At 32.9% G+C, this 25,546-nt stretch overlaps 1 protein-coding gene across 1 annotated transcript in view; it reads left to right on the plus strand.

Moving 5' to 3' along the window:
- Positions 1-25,546, plus strand: part of LOC107731362 (Kv channel-interacting protein 1-like) — a 47,462-nt gene that overhangs the window by 20,463 nt on the left and 1,453 nt on the right. Inside the window, exons 2-7 of the mRNA XM_016542422.1 lie at positions 21,421-21,545; positions 21,642-21,711; positions 22,899-22,969; positions 23,109-23,216; positions 23,332-23,436; positions 23,526-23,588. Of these exons, the coding sequence (XP_016397908.1) occupies positions 21,421-21,545; positions 21,642-21,711; positions 22,899-22,969; positions 23,109-23,216; positions 23,332-23,436; positions 23,526-23,588 (542 nt within the window). The remainder of the gene's footprint in view (positions 1-21,420; positions 21,546-21,641; positions 21,712-22,898; positions 22,970-23,108; positions 23,217-23,331; positions 23,437-23,525; positions 23,589-25,546) is intronic.

Here is a 25,546-nt window from a genome sequence, read left to right on the forward strand (position 1 = left end):
TATGTGAAAAAGAATGCGTTTTTTTTTAAACGAAGCATTAACACATGTTAGACTGCACACCATAAACACAATCAAGCCTAGAAAAAACCCAGTGAACCACCCCTTTAATTTTCAATAATTCAGCAGTGCTTCGTCAATTATTCCTTACCGTACATACCCTTCATCCACATATGTGCACTCTACCTCTCAACCACAGCTCTGACAGACCACATCTTGTCAATTATTCAGTTAAAGCAATACCTTTGCAAAAATTACAGTAATTTTTGCAGAAAATAGTTACAATGGTACATTTTTTTAAAAGATTGTACGACAGTACAATGAAAGTTTCACAATGTATTTGACAATGTAAAGAACTTTTTACAGAAAACATTAATAAACAAATTTGACTTAATATTGGTCAGAGATTTCTGGTAATGTCACTTAGTTTTAATAATCAGGTTGCATGGTAGAATTAAGCTAATACTTTATACGTTATATACAAATAGCATCCATAATGTTCATTTAATCATATTTTAACCAGACTAACAGACTTATAATTTGAGCTGACGTGTGCATATTTGGTTTTTGTGTGTGATCATTTGTTGAATTGCGAGTTCTGAAAATGACATTTGATTTATGCTGTTATGTGCATTGTAATTACTGAGGCCTGCTGCATAATACCCTCCTATCAGATATACTTTATAACTGTTTTTGCTCGTGTGTGTTGCTTGTTACCTACCCTGAAATGAGCTCATAAATTATTATTATAATTTTTTTTGCTTGTGAGTTCATAATCATTTTTAGGGTTAGGTTTAAATAAAACTATAGAAGTCTATGGTAAAGGGGGTCATTGGGATAAGTTTGTGTGTGGGTGAAAGAGACAAATATTTATGTATGCATGTATGTATTTATTTATTTAAGTTCCACAGTTTTGTGTTTCACCACATTCTGTCAGAATAACAGATGTGAAGTGATTTGTGCTGAAGTTAAATATTTTGTGCTGTAGGTAAATATTTTTGTTTGTTACTATATAAATTAGTGCATATGAAAGAAGGTGATATACTATACTTCATTGAATTTATTATTTATTGTTTATTACTTATAGCTGTGGAAAACATGCCTTCATTACTTTGGCTTTTAACTAAATTATTATACTATTTTTATTGTATTTAAATGAGTGCTGTCAAGCGATTAATCGCGATTAATCAAAAAAATTTAATTTGAGAGTTGATTATTAAAGTTAAAAAATTGTTTGAATTTAAGTTTGGGCTCTGTTGTTAATTGTAACCTTACAGTAATGTAAAAGGGCTCTTATAGTTTAGAGCAGAAGCGAAGGTAGATTTTTATCCCTAAGAAAACAATTTTTTTCCTCATAAAAAATTTAGACTCAATATTTCGTTTGTTTGATTTATTTTTTCAATCCGTTTGAAAACGAGCCACCTTTTCATGTAGCTTCACCTCTCAGTTGATGGATCATGTTGCATAAAGCCATCTCGTTTATTAACACTCCACATTAACTAGAGCTTATGACTTTTTAAATTATTAAATAAGCTTATTATATGCCTCTCTGGGAATACTTGATTCTCACTGGTCGATTCTGTGGTTTAATATTTGTTTTTCCAGGCAACAGATTTTCTTTGTAGCTGTGCTAGTTTCATGTTTCTTGTATCATCCCAGATTTTTTTCCTCATAAAATAATTTCGAATTTTAATAAACTAATATATTTTATTTACATTAATTCAGATTACGTGAATGCTCATTCTAACTTTTATTTTAATTAGTTTGAAGTTAATTAAAAATATTTTTAATGAATGATAATTTTAACTTTATTTTAATTGTAATTCATTTTATGTAATTATTTTAAATTATTTATTAGTAAATAGTAAAGCTTGCACAAATACTTTTTTTTTTATAGTATGACTCTAAAATGATTATAGTTCAACAACAAATATAAATTGTATAATTTAGAAGTTAATTTAAAAGCAATTTAAAAAAATTTAATTTGAGAGTTGATTATTAAAGTAAAAAAATTGTTTGAATTTAAGTTTGGGCTCTGTTGTTAATTGTAACCTTAAAGTAATGTAAAAGGGCTCTTATAGTTTAGAGCAGAAGCGAAGGTAGATTTTTATCCCTAAGAAAACAATTTTTTTCCTCATAAAAAATTTAGACTCAATATTTCGTTTGTTTGATTTATTTTAAAGAATTTTAATAAATGAATATATTTTATTTAATTCAAATTTAATTAAAATTAAATTTGAATTAAAAAAATTAATTCAAATTACTTGAATGAATGTTCATTTTAACTTTTATTTTTATTTTAATTAGTTTTAATTTAATTTAAATTATGTTAATTATTATTAATTAATTTAATTAATTACAATTATTATGTTAATTTTAATTAATTTTATGCAATTATTTTATTTAAATCATTTATTTATTTGTCAGTAAATAGCAAAGCGTGCACAAATACAGGTTCTTCACTAGTAGACCATTGATCCAGAAAAGTAGCTAATTGTTGGGTCACGCAATATATTGAGCAACATTAGCAGTCTTTGCTGTTACTGTGTTATGAGAGTGTATGGGAGTGAAGAAAAGAGGTGTGAGATGTTGGTGAGAAATGTGGTAATTGCCAGATTCCTGCTGCTCGTGTGGTCAGAAACGGTCAAATAAATGAATATATTTTATTTCAAATTTAATTAAAATTTAATTTGAATTAAAAAAATTAATTCAAATTACTTGAATGAATGTTCATTTTAACTTTTATTTTTATTTTAATTACAATTGCAATTATTTTATTTAAATCATTTATTTATTTGTAAGTAAATAGCAAAGCGTGCACAAATACAGGTTCTTCACTAGTAGACCATTGATCCAGAAAAGTAGCTAATTGTTGGGTCACGCAATATATTGAGCAACATTAGCAGTCTTTGCTGTTACTGTGTTATGAGAGTGTATGGGAGTGAAGAAAAGAGGTGTGAGATGTTGGTGAGAAATGTGGTAATTGCCAGATTCCTGCTGCTCGTGTGGTCAGAAACGGTCAAAATGTCCCGCTCGCCTCTCTTTCGTGATCCATGTCTGTGTAATGAGCAGGTTGTTAGCGCTGAGGGATGCTTAGCGGATCACCTTATCAGGGTTTATTTTAAAGACTGTCTGACTGCATTATCCTTTATGTAATTGATCCTCTGATATCTCAGAAGTGTGTATGTCTCTTGAATGATATCTCGTCTCCTGTGAGTATAATCTGACCGCCGTGAGCTGCAGAAAACATGCTCGTGTGCTGCTCACTGCATACTGTGCACTATATCATATTTAATAATAGTGTATGAAATGGTATGCATTGATTGACAATGGTATTTGAACACATCCTAATAAAATTTTTCATCACCCTCTGCTTCGGTTCAGACTTGTTATATTAAGCAGATGTATAATAATCTTTATTAGTCCTGTGCTTTGACCTCGTGATGATTCAAGAGCAGCTTTGGGTAATTATGACCGTTCGTTAATAATTAATGATGGTGTCATTTCAAGTCCTTGGAATGCTAATGAATCAGCAGGAAGGTGCCGCTCCTGACATTTACATTGACGTTCATGCCAGATGTTTCCTCAACAAATTATCAATCATAAGAAAACACATCCGATATCTCTTTACCCTTTAACTGTCTGCATATTAGGTAACTGATCTAGAACACATGAGCAGCAACAGATGACATTTTTGAGTACTTTTTTCTACCAAATGTGTATTTGTAATCAATCTTTTCCGGTTATGTTGTTTTAATGGTCCATGAATGATTATGCTATGCTGCATTTGAGTTTTGGCCTAAAGAATGAATCAAAGCAGCATGTTAAAGGAACAGTTCACCCAAAAATGAGCACTTTCTATTACTATTACTATTAGGTAATCCAAGATATAGATGAGTTTTTTTCTTCATGGGAACAGATTTGGAGAAATTTTGCGTTACATCGGTTGCTCACCAGTGGATCTTCTGCAGTGAATGGGTGCCGTCAGAAGGATGTTACTGTGACGTTTTTATCAGCTGTTTGGACTCTCATTCTGACGGCACCCATTCACTGCAGAGGATCCATTGGTGAGAAAGTGATGTAATAGTAAATGTCTCCAAATCTTTTTCCATGAAGAAACAAACTCATTTGCATTTTCAGCAAATTTACACTTTTGGGTGAACTATTTGTTTAATGCTGTGGACCTGTTGAAGCAGCCTTCAAAGTGTGAGAAAAGTGTAAAAAAAACTGTTGAAGAATTGCATAAAGAAAAATGAAATATATTTTTGATTATGAATTAACTTTTACATTGTAAAATTGTTCTTTTTTTTCTTTTATAATTCACAATGCTATTCACATTATTGTCATTTGAGTTTGAGTTTAAACTTCTACAATGATGTATGAATATTTTGAAATGACAATTTTTAGACATTGCTTGCTCACCAGTGGATCTTCTGCAGTGAATGGGTGCAATTATTTATTGTAATAGTAATTTTAGGGGAATGGGCTTAATTATCATTAATGTCATATATATTTAAAAGTTATTTATTATTTAAATAATATTTATTGTAATAAATTATCTAAATTATCATTGTGTCAAATCTTTACTAATTAATTCATATAATTATATTTATTTATTGTAATAGGAATTTTAAGAAGAATGAATTTGTCATTAAAATGTCAAACATATCTTTTCAAATAAGTTTTTATTTTAAAAGGATTTTTTGGGGGGTGGTTAATTGTCATTGATGTAAAAAAATATTGTTAAAAATCTATTAATTTATTGTATTAGGAATTTTAGGATAAATAATCTTAATTGTCATTAAAATATAAAAAGAAATTTTTATTTATTTATTTATTGTAATAAGAATTTTGGGGCAATGTGCTTGGTTGTCATTAAAATAGACAAAAATCTGACAAAAATCTTAATAATTAATTGTCCCAAAGAGTTTATATGCTTCAGTTTCCTTTTACAAAATATTACATCTTACCTTTTATTCAGGGTGCAAATTACACGGGGGCGGGGGTCAAGTGATTATTTAAGAAAAATCTAATTAATTACTTAATGTACCAATTAATCAAATTAATCTCACATTAATGAGATTAATTAATTAACATGCACATCATGTGCCGATTAAAGTATTAAAGATAATAGTTATCATTGTTTTCATTTAGAAAAAAAAACACTGAATAGACATTACAGAAAAGTAGCTGAAAAATAAGTAGCTTTAGATAGAAATATTTTAATTCAACATACAAAAATAAAAATAAATAAAGAAATATTAAATTATATAAAAAAAGATACTCTATATACAACTAAAAGCGCCAGTAGGTGGTGGCAAATACCTGTCTTAAGTCAGTGAGTCATTCAATCATTCATTCAATCGATTCGTTCAAACAGCTGATTAATTCAGAAACGAAGCAAGTGACTGCCTTTATGAATGGTTCACTGAATCATTGATTCATTCGATTCGTTTAAAAACGTGGATTCATTAATGAAACACTGCTGTGTGTTGATCAAAGATGCAAAACAGTTCTCCTAGGGCTTTATTTTAATTAGTGAAATTACTGACAATGTGTCTAAAATGTAATTATTCACACCTTTACCTTATCTTCATGTTTACGTTAAAAACTGTTATGTAACCTATTTTTGTATTTCTACCAGCCAATGATGATTCTGAAAGAAAACACGCACATATTTTATAGTAGCCTAACACATGCAGCTTAAGGCAATATGACAAATAGAATAACAAAGTTAAAAATATTATGAAACATTATAGAATAATGTAAAATAAAATAAAATAGCAGCTCTCACGCAGTGTTAAACACCATACTATAAAAGTAGGTTTTTAAGCTATAGACTTAAAAACAGTAGCCTAAGTGTTTGGGCCTTTCTAACATGTGAAGGCAAATTATTCCAAAGTCTAGGGCCCGCCACTGCAAACGCACGGTCACCCCTGCTCTTCAGCCTTACACGAGGGACAACTAACAATGAATGGTCAGCGGACCTAAGTCCCCTCGACGGAGCATATGGCTGTATTAAGTCTGAGAGGTATGTCGGTGCCAGACCATTCAATGATTTAAAAACTAAGATTAAAATCTTAAAATCAATTCTAAAACGGACAGGAAGCCAATGAAGAGAGGCCAAAATGGGAGTAATATGTTCCCGCTTTCGTGTTCCCGTTAGCAAACGAGCTGCAGCATTCTGAACCATCTGCAGTCTGGTGAGGGAGGCCTGACTAATGCCTACATAAAGTCCATTACAGTAGTCAAGACGGCATGAAATAAAAATGTGTATAATTCTTTGCCTCAGAGAATTTAAGTTGCCTCAGCAAATAAAAGATTGTCGGGTGAAATATGACCCAGACATGTTTCTATGAGACTCTCTCACATGTGCTGTGCAGACGGAGTGAGTAAAGATGAACAAGTGTGTGTGTGTGTTTGAGAGAGAGAGAAAGAGAGAGGGGTTTTGGAGGGAGGGGTAAAATGAGGCAGAAAGCGAGCAGTTGGAGGCAGGAGCGTTAGAATCACAGAATGCCAGAATGAAGGTTGGACAGAGAAAGAGAGTGAGCAAGTGAGTGGAAAACACATGTGACAGACACACACACACATACACGCTTGTTTCCACGGTGACAACATGGGGGCGGTTGTTGGCACATTGACCATGCAGACGAGACAGCACCGACCATCAAGTGGTAAGACATCAACTCTGTCTGTCTGTCTGTCTGGACTGAGAACTTGAGCTATATCACTCAAACGGAATGCATGCTTGAATAGCATGCACAAATGTGTGTGTTTGCATGTGCATTCTTGAGTTGCATGAATGCTTGCGTGTGTGTGTGTGTGTGAGTGTTTTCAGCAATTAGATGACTCACACACGTCCTCGCTAAACTGTGCAACAAGTGACGTTTGACTGACGCCAGCGTCACAGCTGCGTGTTTCTGCTCTGTAATAAAGTCACCACACACAAACACATGCATTATGTGTCTCATGAGGCTTTAAGAGGATTATTTATAATGTGAAGTGAGTTAACAGGTTGCAGAAGCAAAGAGAGTGTGTCTGGTGTGTGTGTGTGTGTGTGTTTGTAGTCAGGTCATGCATGCATATGTGTTTGAAACATGCTCCTGTTATTTATCACTCTACTCACACATGCACTCCGTTCCCGCCTGTTACCTTGGAAGGGCTGTTGTCATGGTAACATGGCGATGGCAGTTTGGAGTGTTTTCATGTGCACGTTTGAAGGGTCCCGGCCCATCGCTCATGTCCGAAAAGCTGAGAGACAGATTAGACACAGCGAGAGACATCAGCACCTGTTGATTTGGTTGTCTTCTCATCCTTCTGACCCCCCCCAGAAAATTGTTAGAAAATTGTTTCATGTTGCTACCCTTTTAAATAATGTTAATCCACAATTAGTCTGAGATTGTTTTAGGTGAATTTTTTTTCTCTTGATTTTTTCAATTTAGTCTCTGAATTTTGTTTCTTATTTAGGTTGCATTTTATTTTAATTTAAAAAATTTAATTTCTGTTTTAATAATACATTTTTAAACTTTTTAATAATTATAGCTTTCTCCATGAAACTATAGAATCTGTCATGTCTTTAAAAACAAGCAAATCCAAAACTGGTTGTTTACATATCCAAAAGCTGTATTTAGTTATTTAATTGTTTATTTATTTAGTGTAAAAGGAATTTAAAAGGAAATGTCAAATGTGCTTAATTGCCATTAAAATGTTTAAAAAAAAAAATTCTTTTTGCAAAATATTATTTAATATTTTATTTTAATATTCTTTTTGCAAAATATTATTTAATATTTTATTTTAATATTTTAGAATTTTAATATTGTGATAATTATAATAATAATTAATAATAATAAAATAATTTAATTTTGTTATAATTAATATTGTAATTTTTGAATTTTAATTTGTCAGAGAGAAAATGAAAATTAGCCTGTGTTTTACTCACCCTCAAAGCATCCTAGGTGTATGTGACTTTCTTCTTTCAGACGAATCCAATCGGAGTTATATTAAAAATTGTCCTGGCCCCTCCAAGCCTTACAATGGGGGTAAGCAGGTGTTGGTTGTCAACAGTTCAGAAGACGTAAAATAAAGTGTGCGCATCCGTAATAAAACGTGCCTCACATGGCTCTGAGGGGTGAATAAAGGCCTCCTGTAGCGAATCCATGCATTTTTGTAAGATAAATATCCATATTTCAAACGTAATAAACACTTCTTTCTCACTTCCGCTGACTGTGGTACGCTGAAGCCGTTCAGGAGGATGACGCAGCACGTATGCGCAGCGCGCGCGCCTCTGAGATATGCTAGTCTCGCGAGTTTGTTTATAGGAGCAAAGGAAACAAAGTTTCCTTACTTTAGCAAAGGAAACCCAGTCTCCTCTTGGCTTGTATCGAAATCCTCCGACATTTTTCTTTACAAATCCACATTTTGTGCTTCTAATTCGTGAACAGCGTTTTGTTTTGTTTTGTCTCCGCGTTCGTCACTAATCACGCAACGCCTACTCCGTGTGAGGCACGTTTTATTACGGATGCGCACACTTTATTTCACATCTTCTGAACTGTTGACAACCAACACCCGCTTACCCCCATTGAAAGGCTTGGAGGGGCCAGGACAGTTTTCAAAATAACTCCGATTGGATTCGTCTGAAAGAAGAAAGTCACATAAACCGATGCTTTGAGTGTGAGTAAAACACAGGCTAATTTTCATTTTTGGGTGAACTAACCCTTTAAAAGTGTCATGAACTGCATTTTTTAATTATTTGATAATGTTTCCTGAGATGCACATAATGTTAGTATGATTTTTACATCAGAAATTGTCATAATTTAGAAATAAAAGGACATCTTCTACCCTAATTTTACTGCTCTGATTTGAACGCTCTTTTGGAAGGGGCGTGTCTGCTGTGAGACTTCACTGTAAACGCTCACTGCTTTAATTGGCTAACATCTTTGCATGTGAAATAAGTAATTACATGTGGAGCTCTCTCAAAAACGTTTACTATGTTTTTACTATTACAGCTGTTGAGATGAACTAATCATGGAGAGTGTTGATTATAGCATTATATTTTGAGCTACTCCTGTGGCATGAAAGATTGAGTGCATGAATGCAGTGATCTCGTCATTGCAACTCCACAAATTTGCACTTTCACAAATGCTTTCATCATAACTAACAGTGCAAACACAATGTAAATAAGAGATTCATTGTGCAGTGTAGACTGTGTCATTGATAGCATGAATGCAGTGATCTCGTCATTGCAACTCCAGTTTTGCACTTTCACAAATGCTTTCATCATAACTAACAGTGCAAACACAATAGCTGTTTCCATCCACCTATTTTTATGCATTTTGGGATATTGCATAAAAAAACACTGGATGGAAATGCCAAGATGCTCATAAATTCTAAAAAATGTGCATTAAAAAAACGTATGCGCTCAACTAAGTCGAATAAATTTCTTATTCGTTAAAAACCATGTGCATAAACTATGATGGAAACAATTTTACCGAATAAATTCCTTAATCCGCATCAAAAAAGACATGTGACTTTGCGATGGGACAACATAACTGGACCAACCAATGGACTGATCTCATTGCACAGCATCTGAAATGCTAGTTTTGTCATTCTAAAATGCTTGAGCAAAGTCTCGTCAAAGTGCTTCGTTATAATCAACGAATTTCCCAAACAGCAGGCTCAGAAAATAAGATAACATGACCGTGTTTCGTCTGCACACTCTGAAGCTCATAATTTATTGTATACAAAAATTATACAGTGCCTTCCCCTACTGCAGTAAATTAGATTTTTCATTGTGATATTTAGCACAAGTTAATCAGGTAGTGACGATTTTGTTCTCTTCAACTCACTGGATAGAAACGGTGCTTTACAAATGTTTTATGTGATATTCCAAAGTTTAGGCTAATTCGTAACTTTGGATGGAAACATTGCTAATGTAAATAAGAGATTCATTGTGCAGTGTGGAGTGCAGCGTCATTGAATATAAACTAGCGCTGTGTGATTGACAGCTGCAGCAATTTTAAAGAGAGCGTTCTTTGATTGCTTTCTGTATAGCTACAATTTAAGATTAGGCATTAGAATGAACACGGTTACTTACATGTTGTGGCATTGCTGTCAGGTCCATATCTTACAGTAAAAGTCTGTTTGCAAAGCCTACGCCAAAACGCCGACTGATTTACCAAAGAATCCACAGTGAAATATACTGAACAAACAAATGATGCTCTACTTAGACATCCACACTAGTTAAAAATAAATAATCACTTTCCTAGGAGTAAGATCCTTTGGAAGGTAATATAATTTTTAGTCCAGTGATCCTATTGCTCTTTTCTCCCCTTCAATTTCACTAACTCTCCAGTGGGCGGGGCCAAAGATGTGATGATGTAGAAGTAGGCATTGATCTGATTCTGCAAGAGGCGGGCTTTCGTTGCACTATTACATCATAATGTGACAAATTCTGAAACAAGCAAGTATGCTACACACAACCTCAAAAGTGAAGCCAAAATACTTTAATCGCCATCTGTCAGGTCCATATCTTACAGTAAAAGTCTGTTTGCAAAGCCTACGCCAAAACGCCGACTGATTTACCAAAGAATCCACAGTGAAATATACTGAACAAACAAATGATGCTCTACTTAGACATCCACACTAGTTAAAAATAAATAATCACTTTCCTAGGAGTAAGATCCTTTGGAAGGTAATATAATTTTTAGTCCAGTGATCCTATTGCTCTTTTTTTCCCCTTCCATTTCACTAACTCTCCAGTGGGCGGGGCCAAAGATGTGATGATGTAGAAGTAGGCATTGATCTGATTCTGCAAGAGGCGGGCTTTCGTTGCACTATTACATCATAATGTGACAAATTCTGAAACAAGCAAGTATGCTACACACAACCTCAAAAGTGAAGCCAAAATACTTTAATCGCCATCTAGTGACTGGCTGCAGTATAGGTCATAAACCCTGCCCTCTCCATGTAAACGAATGGGAAGTGAGCCAAACTAAATAACCAAATTACACTTCAAATATTTTTATCCCAAAGATGGTTTCGTTGTTTTAGGTAGTTCTTGTCACGCTTATATGTTCAAGTGTTCATTTTTCTAATAAGTTTGCTTTTAGTTATTTATTTGATGCTATAAAAACGGGATGTGGTGTCATGCTTGTGTGCTTGCGATTGGATTTCAATAGTGGAAGGAAGGGTAGACATGTTGTCCATCTTATTTTCTTTTCTTTCTTTTTTTTACAGTTTATGGAACAAGTAATTTTTCTAATAAGTTTGCTTTTAGTTATTTATTTGATGCTATAAAAACGGGATGTGGTGTCATGATTGTGTGCTTGCGATTGGATTTCAATAGTGGAAGGAAGGGTAGACATGTTGTCCATCTTATTTTCTTTTTTTTTAATTTTTTTTTTACAGTTTATGGAACAAGTCATTTTCTGATTTCAATAAAAGCTGTCAAACATCAAGGAAAATTAGATTTCTCAATTCATGACCCCTTTAAAACTTAAAACTTAATAGTATAACAAATGCAATAAATAATCTAAATGCAAAAATAAATAAATAAATATAATTGTCCTAAATAATTTAATTTATGCTTCATCTTTGCAATAAAAAAAATCTTAAAGTAAGCATGGCATTAAATCACAAACAAACAAACAATCCAAAACTGATCATTTGCGTATCTGAGAGCTGACAGGAAACTTTGTGCTATTTCAGATTTTCAATACACTCCATTCTGTGTGATTTATATGCGTTTTGAAAAGTGGGGACAGGGGGTAATGTCCTGAAAAGTCACCTTCTCCTTGTAATACCTATGTCATACCCTTGTCATTATACAAATTTATGTCCTCATTTGTCACAAAAGCAAAATGGCGCAAAGCATCAGGAATATGAAGTCAACTATACAGTGATCCATAAATGAAGCTTGATACGCTCTATTAAGCTCATGCTCGTTCTCTTTCCTCTCTTGTTCTTGTTCATTGGTGTGAAATCTTCAGTCTAGGCCTGTAAATGAATGAGTCTGCGATCTTTGTTCTTGAGCTGCAGGTTTGCCAATGACTCAATTTATCAATTAATAACTGCTAATGGGCCGTCTGAAGCATGTTGCACAAAAATGGGAAGATATATTTCAAAATGGTCTGGTTTCAGGGAGTTTCAGGCTGCAATAATGTGCCATCAAGTCGAGTCAGAAATATGATTTTCAAGCACATGAATGACCAAATGAAAATGTATTTATAAGTGGGAAACTAAATTCTAGATGACAACTTGGTGAGTTGTAAAGGAACATATTAGTTCGAAATGTAGCGGAAAGCAAATTTAATTGATACTGATGTAAATCCAAGAGAGTTCTCCGGGCACCTGCGGATGTTAGCGGGTGGCTATATCCACCGAATGTGGCTGTTGCTCTGACACACACACACACACACACACACACACACACCGCTCATTTACTCTCTCTAAGTTGTGCTTGTTGTTTGTTGAATCACCCTTCTGGAAGATTCTCTCAGTGTTAAAAACACTGTAAGAATGTGTTTGCATATATCAGATTAGCTGATTAATTCAGGTGGCATCAGTTTTGTCCAGTTGTTTCCCTGGGCCTGTCAGTGGATCATTTTCAGCATTATAGTGAATTTAGCGGGTGGCTATATCCACCGAATGTGGCTGTTGCTCTGACACACACACACACACACACACACACACACCGTTCATTTACTCTCTCTAAGTTGTGCTTGTTGTTTGTTGAATCACCCTTCTGGAAGATTCTCTCAGTGTTAAAAACACTGTAAGAATGTGTTTGCATATATCAGATTAGCTGATTAATTCAGGTGGAATCAGTTTTGTCCAGTTGTTTCCCTGGGCCTGTCAGTGGATCATTTTCAGCATTATAGTGAATTTTTCTGCATAAATATTGTGTATAGTTATATTATAGTATATTGGCATTATGTTGATCATCAGTCACCCTACTCTCCAGATATCGATTCCAGATATCTGGTTGACCGCTGGGATCATATGAGTATTTTTGCGTCATTTCTCTTCTCGTTCTCTTTGTGTGCCTCCTCTGTGGCTTGGACACTGATGGAGAACTGCAGCAGCTCTATGCTCTTCTCTGTGTGTTGTTGAGAGTTTATCTGAGCTGTTTATACACTTAATGTGCATCTATTTTTTTGTTTAAATTTCTACTAGTAAGTGAGCAACATCTGATACAACTTCCCGTTTTGGGATGTTAAAAAGATTGATTGATAAAGTAAATGTTTGTATAAGTGTTTTTCTAGGTCTGGTTTTGCCAAAGTGGGACTCGATAGTTGCTGAAAAGCTAATAAATAAATCATAAAAATGTAAAATTGAAAGAAATAAATCATTTTTGACTACAAACAATTTATTGTATTTGTTTACCTGCATGTGTTAACCAACATCCGAGAACTGTGAACATGCAAATGTGTTGTTCAATTATTGGAATATTAACTTATTATTGAACTATTATTATTGCAATATTAATCTCAGGGATACTTAAAATATTTTGGGTCAAAGTGGTTCTGTTGACAATACATTTTTAGAAATCCCTGTTTTTAGGGTTTGGGTTGTCTTACGTATAGTCAGATTTTTGATGCAATAAAGTCTGTAATCCATTACATGTTATTTTGATCAAGAACTGCCTGGTTATACAGGAAGAGACCATCTGACCAACTTGTATTTATGAATAAAATTTGTGCCTTATTTCTTAAAATTGTATCAACCAGTCAGATTTGTTCTTTCTTCCCACATTAAAAGTAATTCACCAAAAAATAGCAATCTTAACATCTTTTATTCACCCTCAAGTTGATACAGACCTGTATACACATCTTTTTTTGTGCTCAACAGCTGAAAGAAACTCATAACAACTTGAGGGTGAATAAATCATACAGAATTGTAATTTTTCGGTGAACTATCCCTTTATCAAAGTGCCTTCTTTTTTTGTAGTATGCAGCAGATGGTCAGTGAATAAACAATAGGTTTGGTTTAATCTTTTGTAATTATCTTTTCTAATGAAGTCTATCTGATATGACTTCATAGAGATGACTAGCTAAATGTTTTTTGTGAGTTCCTGTGGTGATGCTTGTGCAAGCAAAAAGTGGACCATTTCTTCTGGACGCACTTCTATTATTCATACTGTACGTAGTGATAAGAACATGAACACACATGTGTGCATACACACACACACACACACACACACACACAAGACACGTTTACTTAGCGGAGGCTGTGCTCATCCAAACAATTCAGATAAAGGAAAATAGGCACAAGACATTGATCGATTCATTACCCTGACAGTGCGATAATGCCTGCCTAATTCAAACCAGTGTTATTTTAGTATCACTGAGATGCTATTATAGTTTTTATTAACATTTTGAATGTTTTTATTTTTACATTTCTTTTCTTTTAATTTTGAAGTTTTAGCCATTTTCTGTATATTTTTTATATATATATTTTTAAATGTCTATAGTTCTTAATGGTTATTTTTTATTGATTTAATTATAATAATAATAATTATTATTATTATTATTAAAAATCTTATCTTACCAAACAAACAACTCACCCACTCAAATGTCACCAGATTTGATTTTGGTAACATTGGAATAAAATTAATTGTAGTCAGAGAATTGTTTTGGTCAATGACTTAAATTAATCCTTAATTTCCATGTGTGTTGTTATCATGACACCTTAAGGTAAATTCTAAAATATTATAGTATTGGTTGATTGTTGTTGATGGTGTAAGATAAATGATTTTCAATAGAAGCCTTACTGTCCCATTGCATACATCCATCACACAGATCACAGAAAGCATCCTCTGTGTGTGTCATTTATAAGCTGAATACAGCTTGAGGAAGATGGTTGAAGTGGAATGGCGTGTAATGGGTTTTTACACGGCTAGAGTGATGAGAAGTGTGTGTGATTAACGTTTGTCTCAATTAGTGATGTGTCAGGCCTTGATTTGCGCAGTGTAATTTCTCATACTACTGTCGACAGTGTGTGTGAGAGAGAGAAGTGTGTGTGTTTCTCTGGATATATTTCGCTCTCAAAAATGGAGCTCTTCTAATACAAAGATTATGCTAATTCAGATTATGCAAACCAGAGGATTACAGTGAAGTAAGCGTGTGTGTATCATGACACTGAATATGAGTCTGTGGGAATAAAGAAGCCGTATAATGCATGTATGAAATGTTGTAGTAAAAGTGTGGTTATATGGTGTGTTTAATTTTGTATTTCTCCATTAATATTTAAGAGTAAATGCATTTGAATGTCACAATGCAGGTGATGCTGGTTAGTTTTGTGGATGTTTGTCTCCATCTAGTGGCAGTTTTAACCTTCTAATAAGAGTTAATAAATCAGACAGGAAATATCTCAATGCTTATCATCTTCATGTAAGCAATAAGGTACTCGAAGCCTGCTGTATTGGGAATAAATCATTGCTTTTATAACACGGTTACAACACAATACAAATACTAAAACCAAAAATGTATGTTTTGATATACATACAGAAGTAATTAGCAAGATGCGCAACAGGCCTAATCTTATGGAGCTCAAATAAAAACAGAGAATAGAAACTCTTCTCATCCGCTGTGTCATTTCTTCTTCTTTTTTAAGTGATGATGATCATATTTTATACTCACTGATTTTTGTTCAAATAGTCATGTCTGGATAATCAAGTAAACTTTGATTCAGTCCAGTAAGTGTTCATCTTGACATATTACTAACAATATCAAAGTTGTTATGATGTACTTTATAAAAATCAGATTTCACAGCAGAAAGACACGTGAAGTACGAGCTGAAGGTGGACGTTTGTACAATTAAACTAAAAGACCTTTTACTTGCAAAAAAAGTCTCAATCAGATGACAGAAGGCATGTAGTAGATTGTGTGTGACAGGTTTAACAGCAAAGTTTTGATCGTTGATCATTTAGAGGCCTTATTTGTGTATCAAACTTCATACAGCAAGCTTCATAGGGTTAAAGCTATAGTGGATGTCAGGCATCAGAAGGTTAAGCTTTACAAATAGAAATGTGTAGATATAAACCAATGACAGTAGAAACATGCAGTTTCATGAACGAAAGGTACTAGGCTATACTTTATGATTCTTTGAAATATGAATATGAAATATTAATTAATAAATTAATGTTTTGGTATATTTAGATCTGGAATAATGTGTCTGTATAAATATGTTTTTTGTTGTCTCTGTGTGTCATGCATGAACTTTGCCATCTAAATGAGACTCATTAATCAAGCCTGCAGTGCTGTGTGTGTGTGTGTGTGTGTGTGTGTGTGTGTGTGGACTGTGGAGAACATGGGGCAGAATATAATAATGTTATATATATAGCATAATTGTTGTATAGCAGCACTGGTATAATCTGCAAACCATGATATTTCATTGCCATTCTTCTCTGACACACACACACACACACACACACGCACACACTTTGGGAGTTGACATTGTTCTTAATGTCCTACCTGAGGGCAGGACTCACCTGGGGCTGCAGGCTCACCTAAGAGTGTGAAGGACACACACACACACAGACACACACACTCCCCTCAGGCTTCTGCGCCATTCAGAATCCATAATGCATGAATGTGAATTGAAGCAGTGTGATTTTGCATTTAAAAGCATAGAATTAAAATGGAATGAAATCGATGCAGTTGCAAATTTGACTTTTTTTCAGTATGAATTAGCCATATACATCCAGAAACATTAGGTGATAGGTGCAATGCCACCCAAATTAATTTGTATTAAATTAATTTGTTTAATTACATTTAATAAATGAATGTTTTTATTGACCATAGTAGAACATTTCATATCCCACAATACTCTAATTTACTCATATATATTCAGATTATGATGTCAAGTCTTTTAGGGTTTGAAGGTATTTGAAAATAAAAATTCAAATCTGTTTTCATATAAAAATATTTTTAATGAATTGCGGCCAGGAATTTTTCATATCAAAGATAAACTTTAAAAGCCTTTTGTAAATTGTTTCTTTATATATTTTATACATTTTAATCTGTTTTTCACAATGAAGCACTATGAAACAAATAATAAAAAATGTTGTGTTAATTTTTTTGACATTGAACATGGAATACATGTAGACGTGTAGTATTACTCAATATATCAGGGAATAATTGGTGTAAATATTCAAAAATTAATGTAACTATTTGTTTGAATAGTTTTGGGTAATTTTTGAATTGTACTACACTAAAACTATAAAAATACCTTTTCCATGTAAAATAAAACAAACTTTAACTAAAATAAATTACAATTTAAAATTTGTTTGACAATATCTAAAGTCCTCTATGTGAATTTTTTATAATAACTTTTTCTTTAAAAAAAAAAACATTTGTAATTTTTTTCTACTTTTCATATTTTGATACATTTGAACCTGTTTCTCTCCATGAAGCACTATGAAATAAATTAATTTTTATTAAATAAAATTAAATAAGAATTAATTTTTAACAAAACATAAAAATGCTTTGTGTTCTTTTTTTGATGTTGAACATGAAATACATTTAGACATGTACTACCACTCAATATATCAGGCTGGTGTAAATAAATAAATGAATGTGTAATTATTTGTTTTACTACTATTGTGTAGTTTTTGAATTGTAATCAGGGCTATTATAGTAAACAAAAAAAATGAAAACCATAAAAAACCTTTGTCATGTGAAAAAAAATACTTGTTTTAAGGTTCATTAAAAATGTAGTATCCCAATTATTTTATAAAAATAATATAAGATAACACTGATTATAATTTTGTAAATTCCTGTTTGCTACTTTTGAATTGAAAAGGGCCAAATTCTGGATTTTGCTGAACTCTGATTGTCCTGCATAATGAAAATTCGATAAACAGCACTGTGAATATTTCTGAAACACACACACACAGAGAGAGAGAGAGAGAGAGGGAGAGAGAGAGAGGACAAACTGGGAAACAAAGAAGCAGATGTCAAAGAGGTGAGAGAGAGAGAGGTGTATATAAAGATGGATGTTGAGAGCTCAGCAAATACAGAAAGAGACTGGAATGAAAGCGAGAGGAAAATACGATTATTAAGGCTAATAAAGAGAATCATGCGTGATGGAGAAAGCAGAGGGAGACGGACTGCAAACTTTAGCCATAGTGCTGCTGCTGTGTGGAGCTCTGAAACTCCTGCACACGCTCGGACTCATCAGCACCGAGGGTGAGACTCACACAACTACTAAACTAAAGAGTCTGGTTTGAGATGGTTTATGAGAGCTCTGTGTGGTTAAATGTGTGTGTTTAACAATAGACGCCTTATAATGAATTTGTGCCGTGAATCAGATTTAACCTCTGTCAGAAAGTTGCATTTATCACCGTAATTCACAGTAATTCTGCAGAAAAATGAATTTCACCAGCTGTGGAATAAGATCAAGGTGTCAATGAGAGAAACATTCATTGTAAATATATTTATAACATACAAAGAAATTGTGATGCTTTACACTGGCACTGAAAAACAGTTGGTGTGGGATTTACTTCTAAATGATTTTCATTCAGAAACTGCTTGTAAATTTCAGAAATAATTACAGAGAATCGGCAAGCAATTGAATTCAATGTGAAATTTTGAAAGACTGAGATTGTATCAGATCATTGTGTGTGTGTTAGAGCGAGTGCAGTGCTGTAATGTGATGCTGCTAAAGGACACTGAGCAGCAGAGAGAGCCTCCGGCACGTGACCTTTGACCTCACCTGTGTGTGTCCTTCAGTGCTCTAATACACACACACACACACACACACACACACATGCCTCGTCCGTCCTTATGTATTATAAATTAACCTGCCAGAATGATCCTAGCCATTCACCTTCATATTTCAGACTGTATATTTGTTTTGTTTTTCTCCTTTCAGTTGAGTGTTGCTGTTGTGACTTTTGAGGTACATTAGAGTTTATATACAGAAACGGTGTTATTTTACTGTCATTGAGATGCTATTATAGTTTTTAATAATATTTGGAATTAGTTTTGATTTTTATATGTTCAATTTTCATTTTCATTTTAGTAAACGCTTTAGTAATTTTGTTGTCATTTTGATTTTTTCTATGTAGTTTTTATTCATTTTTATTTCAGCTTTTAGTTTATTTTAGTACATCAAGTTGAAAATAAGAAAAGTTGGCTTAGCAACTAGCTGGACCAAAACAAAATCTATTTTATTTCAGTTATTTTGTAAGTAACAAAATGTTTTTATGGTTTTAATTAACTCTAATAACTCTGTAAGGAATATTTTTTAAATATGATAAAAATAGGTAGCTGCTAAATAAAAAAAATGCAAATGAGCTAATCATACGTTTCTAACATTGTGAATGTCAAACGCATGTTTTACGGTCGTGTGGCTTTGCTGTCGTCATCTCTAGTACACAAGGGAGTCTCTCTGTACTAGTACATTTTTGAAACATGATTCAGTGCTTCAGATTAAGAAATAAACCTCTCACTGTTTGCTATTTTTGACTGGATCTCGTCTCGTTATTTTTTTTTTTTTGATCTACACTATTTAAAAGTTTGTGGTTAAGATTTTTTTTTTTGGTAATGTTTTGTGAACATTTGCTCACCAAGTCTGCATTTATTTAAAAAAACAAAACAAAAAAAAACACAGTAAATAGTAAAAACAGTAATACTGTGAAATATATACAAGTTCTAAATATATTGTAAGATCTGAATATATAGTAAAATGTCATTTATTCCTGTAATCAAAACGGAATTTTCAGCATCATTACTCCAGTCTTCAGTGTCACGTGATCCTTCAGAAATCATTCTAATATGCTGATTTGCTCCTCAAGAAACATATCTGATTATGATCAATGTTTAAAACAGTTGTGCTGCTTAATATTTTTGTGAAAACCGCGATGCATCTTATTTTGGAGGATTCTTTGATGAACAGAAAGTTCAAAAGAACAAAATTGATTTGAAATAGAAATCTTTTGTAACATTACAGATGTCTTTACTATGGAAGCCCGTTTCCGCCACTGAATAAAAACATTTTAAAAAAGGTTATTGCGACTTTTTATCTCACAATTCGGACTATTTTTCTCAGAATTGCGTGATACAAACTCGCAATTGTGACTTTTTTTCTTAGATTTGGGTGATATAAAATCGCAATTGTGAGTTAAAAAGTCATAATTGTGAGATATAAACTCGCAATTCTGAGAAATAAAGTCAGAATTGCGTGATAAACTCTCAATTGCGACATGTTTCCTATGTTGTTGTGATTTGATCTGAACGGAAAAAGCGTATCCGTGTGACGCAGCTGACACAGAACAGAATACAAACGTTTACGTCAAGAGGATATTCTCCAAAATGGCACCAGGGTGATGCGGAGGAGACGAATTGTTGAATAAAGTCGTTTTTTTTTTCCCCGCACAAAAAGTATTCTCGTAGCTTCGTATAATTGCGCATGAACCACTGATGTCGCATGGATTATTTTACCGATTTCCTTGCTACGTTTCTGGACCTGGGAACATTTCGTTGCTGTCTATGCAAGGTCAGACAGCTCTCAGATTCCATCAAAAATATCTTAATTTGTGTTCTGAAGATGAATGAAGGTCTTGCGGGTTTGAAACGACATGAGGGTGAGTAATTAATGACAGAATTTTCATTTTTGGGTAAACTAACCCTTTAAGTTGCAATTGCGAGTTATAAAGTCAGAATTGTGAGATAAAAACTCACAATTCTGACTTTTTTCTCTCGCAATTGTGAGTGTATATCTCGCAATTTTGACTTTTTCTCAGAATTGCGAGTTTATATCTCGCAATTCTGACTTTATAACACGCAATTGCGAGTTAAAGTCCAATTCTGAGGGGAGGAAAAAGACTGATAGGTTCTCAGAATTGCGAGTTTATATCTCACAATTCTGACTTCATAACTCGCAATTGAGTGTTATAAAGTCAGAATTGCGAGTTTATATCTTGCAGTTCTGACTTTATTTCTCAGAATTGCGACTTAATGTCTCGCAATTGTGAGTTTATATCTCACAATTATGACTTTTTAACTCGCAATTGTGAGTTTATATCACGCAATTCTGAAAAAAAAAGTCACAATTGCGAGTTTGAGTCACGCAATTATGAGAAAAAAAGTCAGAATTGTGAGATAAAAAGTCACAATTACCTTTTTTATTTTTTATTCAGTGGCGGAAACGAGCTTCCATACTTTACAGTGCATCTTTGCTGAATAAAAGTTTTATTTTCTTCTTTAAAAACTTGTCTTAACATAAATATGATAAAAATATATATAATTTCCTCTTGCACTGAATTGACTTTTTATCCCCATGTAATCAATTACTGATGGATAAAATATTTTATTTATTTATTTAAATTGAATATTGTATTTCATGTTTAAATGCATCGTATGAAGTAAATAAAGTGTATTGACCATGTGGTGTTGTAAATCTGTTGTAATCTGTGTGCAGATAAGGTGGATGATGATCTGGAGCTGTCTGTGGTGTGTCACCGTCCCGAGGGTTTGGAGAAGCTGGAGGCTCAGACAAACTTCAGCAAGAAAGAGCTGCAAGTGCTCTACAGAGGCTTTAAAAACGTATGCACACTCACACACCTGTAGACGTGTTTTCCTGATGGTCCGTCTGCTCATCTGTCAAAACCTAACGTGTGTGTTCTTCTGCTTGTTTGTCAGGAGTGTCCCAGCGGTGTGGTCAACGAGGAGACGTTCAAACAGATCTACTCGCAGTTCTTTCCTCACGGCGGTCAGTGTGTGTTTGCAGCTGATCTGTCTGTCTCTGTGTCTCACTTGATTATTTAGTTGCAAAGTGTTCATCATTAGTTAAAATCGTCTTTGCTACTACAGTGATTGTGAGCAGGATCTCACTTCATCAAAGGCTCATAAAATGACCAAATTGATATCAGCAGGTTCCGTGAGGATTAAGTTTAGGATATCAGTGTTACTTTATATAATATTATAGTTTTTGTTAATATTTTGAATTTGATTTTAATTATATTTTCTGTTTATATTTTAATTTTAATAGTTTTAGTAATTTTGTTTGTGTTGTGTAATTGTTTTTTTTTGTGTAATTTCTATTATTTTTTAAGATGTCTACTGTATATTTTTTAAGTTACTTAGTTTGTTCTTTTAGTTTTATTTTAGTACTTAAATTAAATGAAAATGAGTCATTTTGTCTTTGCAACTAGCTAAACACTTTTGTATCTTAGTTTACTTCAGTTAATGTTGGTCTAACGTTTATTTATTTTAATATTTTGTTTTATTGATTAATTGTTGAAATTAACATTAAGCGTAATAAATGCTTTAGAAGTATTGTGATTGTCTATATAGTTTTAATTAAGTTAAGGTTTTTGTATATTTAGTTTCAGTTATTTTAGTACTTCAATTTAAACTAAACAAAACGTGAAATTTTGACTTCACAACTAGCTGAATTAAAATAAGTTTCTTTTTAATATTTTATTTTACTTCGGTTAATGTTTATTTTATTTATATGTTAATATTTTATTTGAAGTAATTCCATTTTTTTGCGTGCGTGTTTTTAGTTTTACTTTACAATAAGGTCCCATTAGTTAAGGTTAGTTAACGTTAGTTACTTACTGTACAATCATCAATATATTTTTTGTACTATTTAATAATCATCAATATATTTGTTGTACTCTCTCTCTCTCTCTCTCTCTCTATATATATATATATATATTATAAATAGATACAACTTATGATTATAATGTGAAATGTTGACTTAACTAAGATTAATAAATGCTTTTGAAGGATTTTTTATTGTTAGTTCATGTTAACTAATGCAGTTGACTAATGTTAACAAATGAACCCTTGTTGTAAAGTGTTAGGGTTTTACATTAACAGTAATTCCCCTCCTATAGTCCTTAGCAAATATGAAAACATTTGAGATGTGATTTATACATGTTTTCTCTGCAGACGCCAGCACATACGCGCATTACCTGTTCAACGCCTTCGACTCTTCCCACAATGGATCCATCAAATTCGAGGTGCCTTTTCTCTTTATTTATCCATTGGTCTTCACCTTCTCTGTTTCTTCTGTTGTTATTTTTATTTGTGTGTCAGCAGGGCTTTATGATTGTCTCTGCAATGATAAATCACTCCTCATTGTTTCTCTCTCTCTGTCAGGACTTTGTAATGGCTCTGTCCATCTTGTTGAGAGGAACAACAACAGAGAAGTTACAGTGGACCTTCAACCTGTACGACATTAACAGAGACGGTTACATTAATAAAGAGGTGTGTGTGTGTCAGTCATCACTCTTCATCTCCAATAATATGTCTTAATAAGATGATATTGAAATGTTTAATTTGATGATCAAAATGTATAATGCAATGCATTTTACTGTTCCAGGAGATGACTGATATAGTGAAAGCCATATATGACATGATGGGCCGCTTCACGTATCCCGCTCTGAGGACAGACACTCCCAAACAGCATGTGGATGCTTTCTTTCAGGTCAGTCTGTGATTGTACATCTTGAATATTTGTCTGCACAACAAGATGATGATGTTGTTTTCGTCACATTGTAAATCACTTCCATGCAGAAAATGGACAAGAACAGAGATGGAGTCGTCACTCTTGATGAGTTTATTTTGTCCTGTCAAGAGGTACAGTACCTTTTCATGTTCAGAATGGCATACTATGCATACTATTTTTTCCAGTATGTATATAGTGCACAGAGTGCACATTTAGTATGCATGGAAAACCAAATGATCTAATACATTTAAAAAAAGTGCAGCATACAAGCATTCTATTCATACTTTTTTTGCAGTATGTAAACTGTATGCAAAGTTAGGCAATGACTTACAACATTTGCAAAAATGTGCCGTTTCCATACATACTTAACACTGTATATATACTGCAAAAATAGTATCCAAAGTATGCTTGTATACAGCACATTTTTGCAAATGTAGTAGGTTATCTGGTTATTCCATACATAAAAATTGTGCATTGTACACATACTGCAAAGTCAGTATATATATTTAGTATGCATGGATTTTGATTTGATTATTAAGAGGTGAACACAATTTTAATATCTTTTAAAATGCTAAATATATAAAAGCATTTATTTCTAAGATTATAATTGCATGCCCCTCTGTGAATTAAACGTGAGTGAGTTTGTTACGATGCAACATATTTGAAACATTTCTCATTGCATACTGTTTCACATACTATTTCTTTAAAAAGTAAACCGTATATCCTGTGAAGTATGCAGTAGACTACAGTAGTATTCCCTTCCAGTCGTAGTCTGGTTAAATAAGCAGTGCCCTCTGGTGTTAGAGAGTGAGTACTGCAGTATTGATAAAATATCAATAAAATCAATCCTGCCCACTGACAGCCAGGCAAATATATACATTTATTTGCTTGTTTTATTAAAAAAAAGTAAGTAATAAATAATATTACCATCCAGGCATGGTTATTATAATTTTTTTTTTGTTTTGTCGAATATGTCACTCCATTACCTTTTTGTTAATGAATGTTTTAGTTTTAGGTTTTTCTCATCAGAGATAAACCTTTTATAATTGTTGTTTATTTGTTGTTTATATACAGTCTATTCATTTATTCGTTTAATTTTTCTATTTTTCACTTGTTTGCCATATTGACATGGTGCTAAATGATAAACAAACAAATTAATTAAAAAACTTTTTTTTTTTCGTTTTTTTGTTTTGCCGAATGTCACTTCATTAACTTTTTGTTAATAAATGAAGCTCTTCCTTTATGGCCCTTATTAAATACAGTCTAATATCTATAAAGCATATTTTGATGGACTGTGATGGTTTTAATGTTATTTTAGTGTCGTTGATATGCTATCATAGTTTTTGTTAATATTTTGAATTAGATTTTATTTTTATATTTTCTGTTGTCACTTTTATTTTATAGTAATTCTCTTGTTTTTTATCTGTTTTTTTTTTTAAACTAATAATTTTTTTAAAGTTATTTTTATGGGCTTTTATGCCTTTTTATTGAGAGAGACGACAGGAAAGCACTGGGAGGAGAGAGGATCGGCAAAGGACCTCGAGACGGGAATTGAACTCGGTCGCCGTGAGCGCAGTTGCGCTATCTGTCGACGCACTAACCACGAGTTAGTTAACTTTCAACAAAACCGAGTTAGTTAGCTTTCAACAAAATCAAAATGTGAAATGTTGCATTTGCAACTAGCTAAAAATAAAATAGGTTTAAGTTTATTTATATTCTATTTCAGTTAATGTTTTTAATTTCAAATAACAAACTTTTCTTCTTTTTTAATATATAGTTTTAATTTTAGTTAAGTGTAATAACCCTGGTTTAACTCCTAGGACTCTTTACTTTTTGGTTAATTCTTTTTTATTTTGTTTTTGTAATGTAGTGAGGCCAGATTTAGTTTTAGATTTCTGTTATCAGTGATAAACCTTTTGTAATTTTTTATTTGTTGTTTATAGACTTTTTCTATTTTTCACTTGCTTGCCGCATCAGCATGGCGCTAAATTATAAACAAACTAATTAAGTTTTCTTCACTTACATTTTTAATGTTTCCAAAAGAACTACTTTTTTATTATTTGATATTTTGCTTCCGCTTTACTTTATT

This window comes from Sinocyclocheilus rhinocerous, unplaced genomic scaffold (genome assembly GCF_001515625.1).
Source record: "Sinocyclocheilus rhinocerous isolate Xijiao unplaced genomic scaffold, SAMN03320098_v1.1 scaffold939, whole genome shotgun sequence".
NCBI lineage: Eukaryota > Metazoa > Chordata > Actinopteri > Cypriniformes > Cyprinidae > Sinocyclocheilus > Sinocyclocheilus rhinocerous.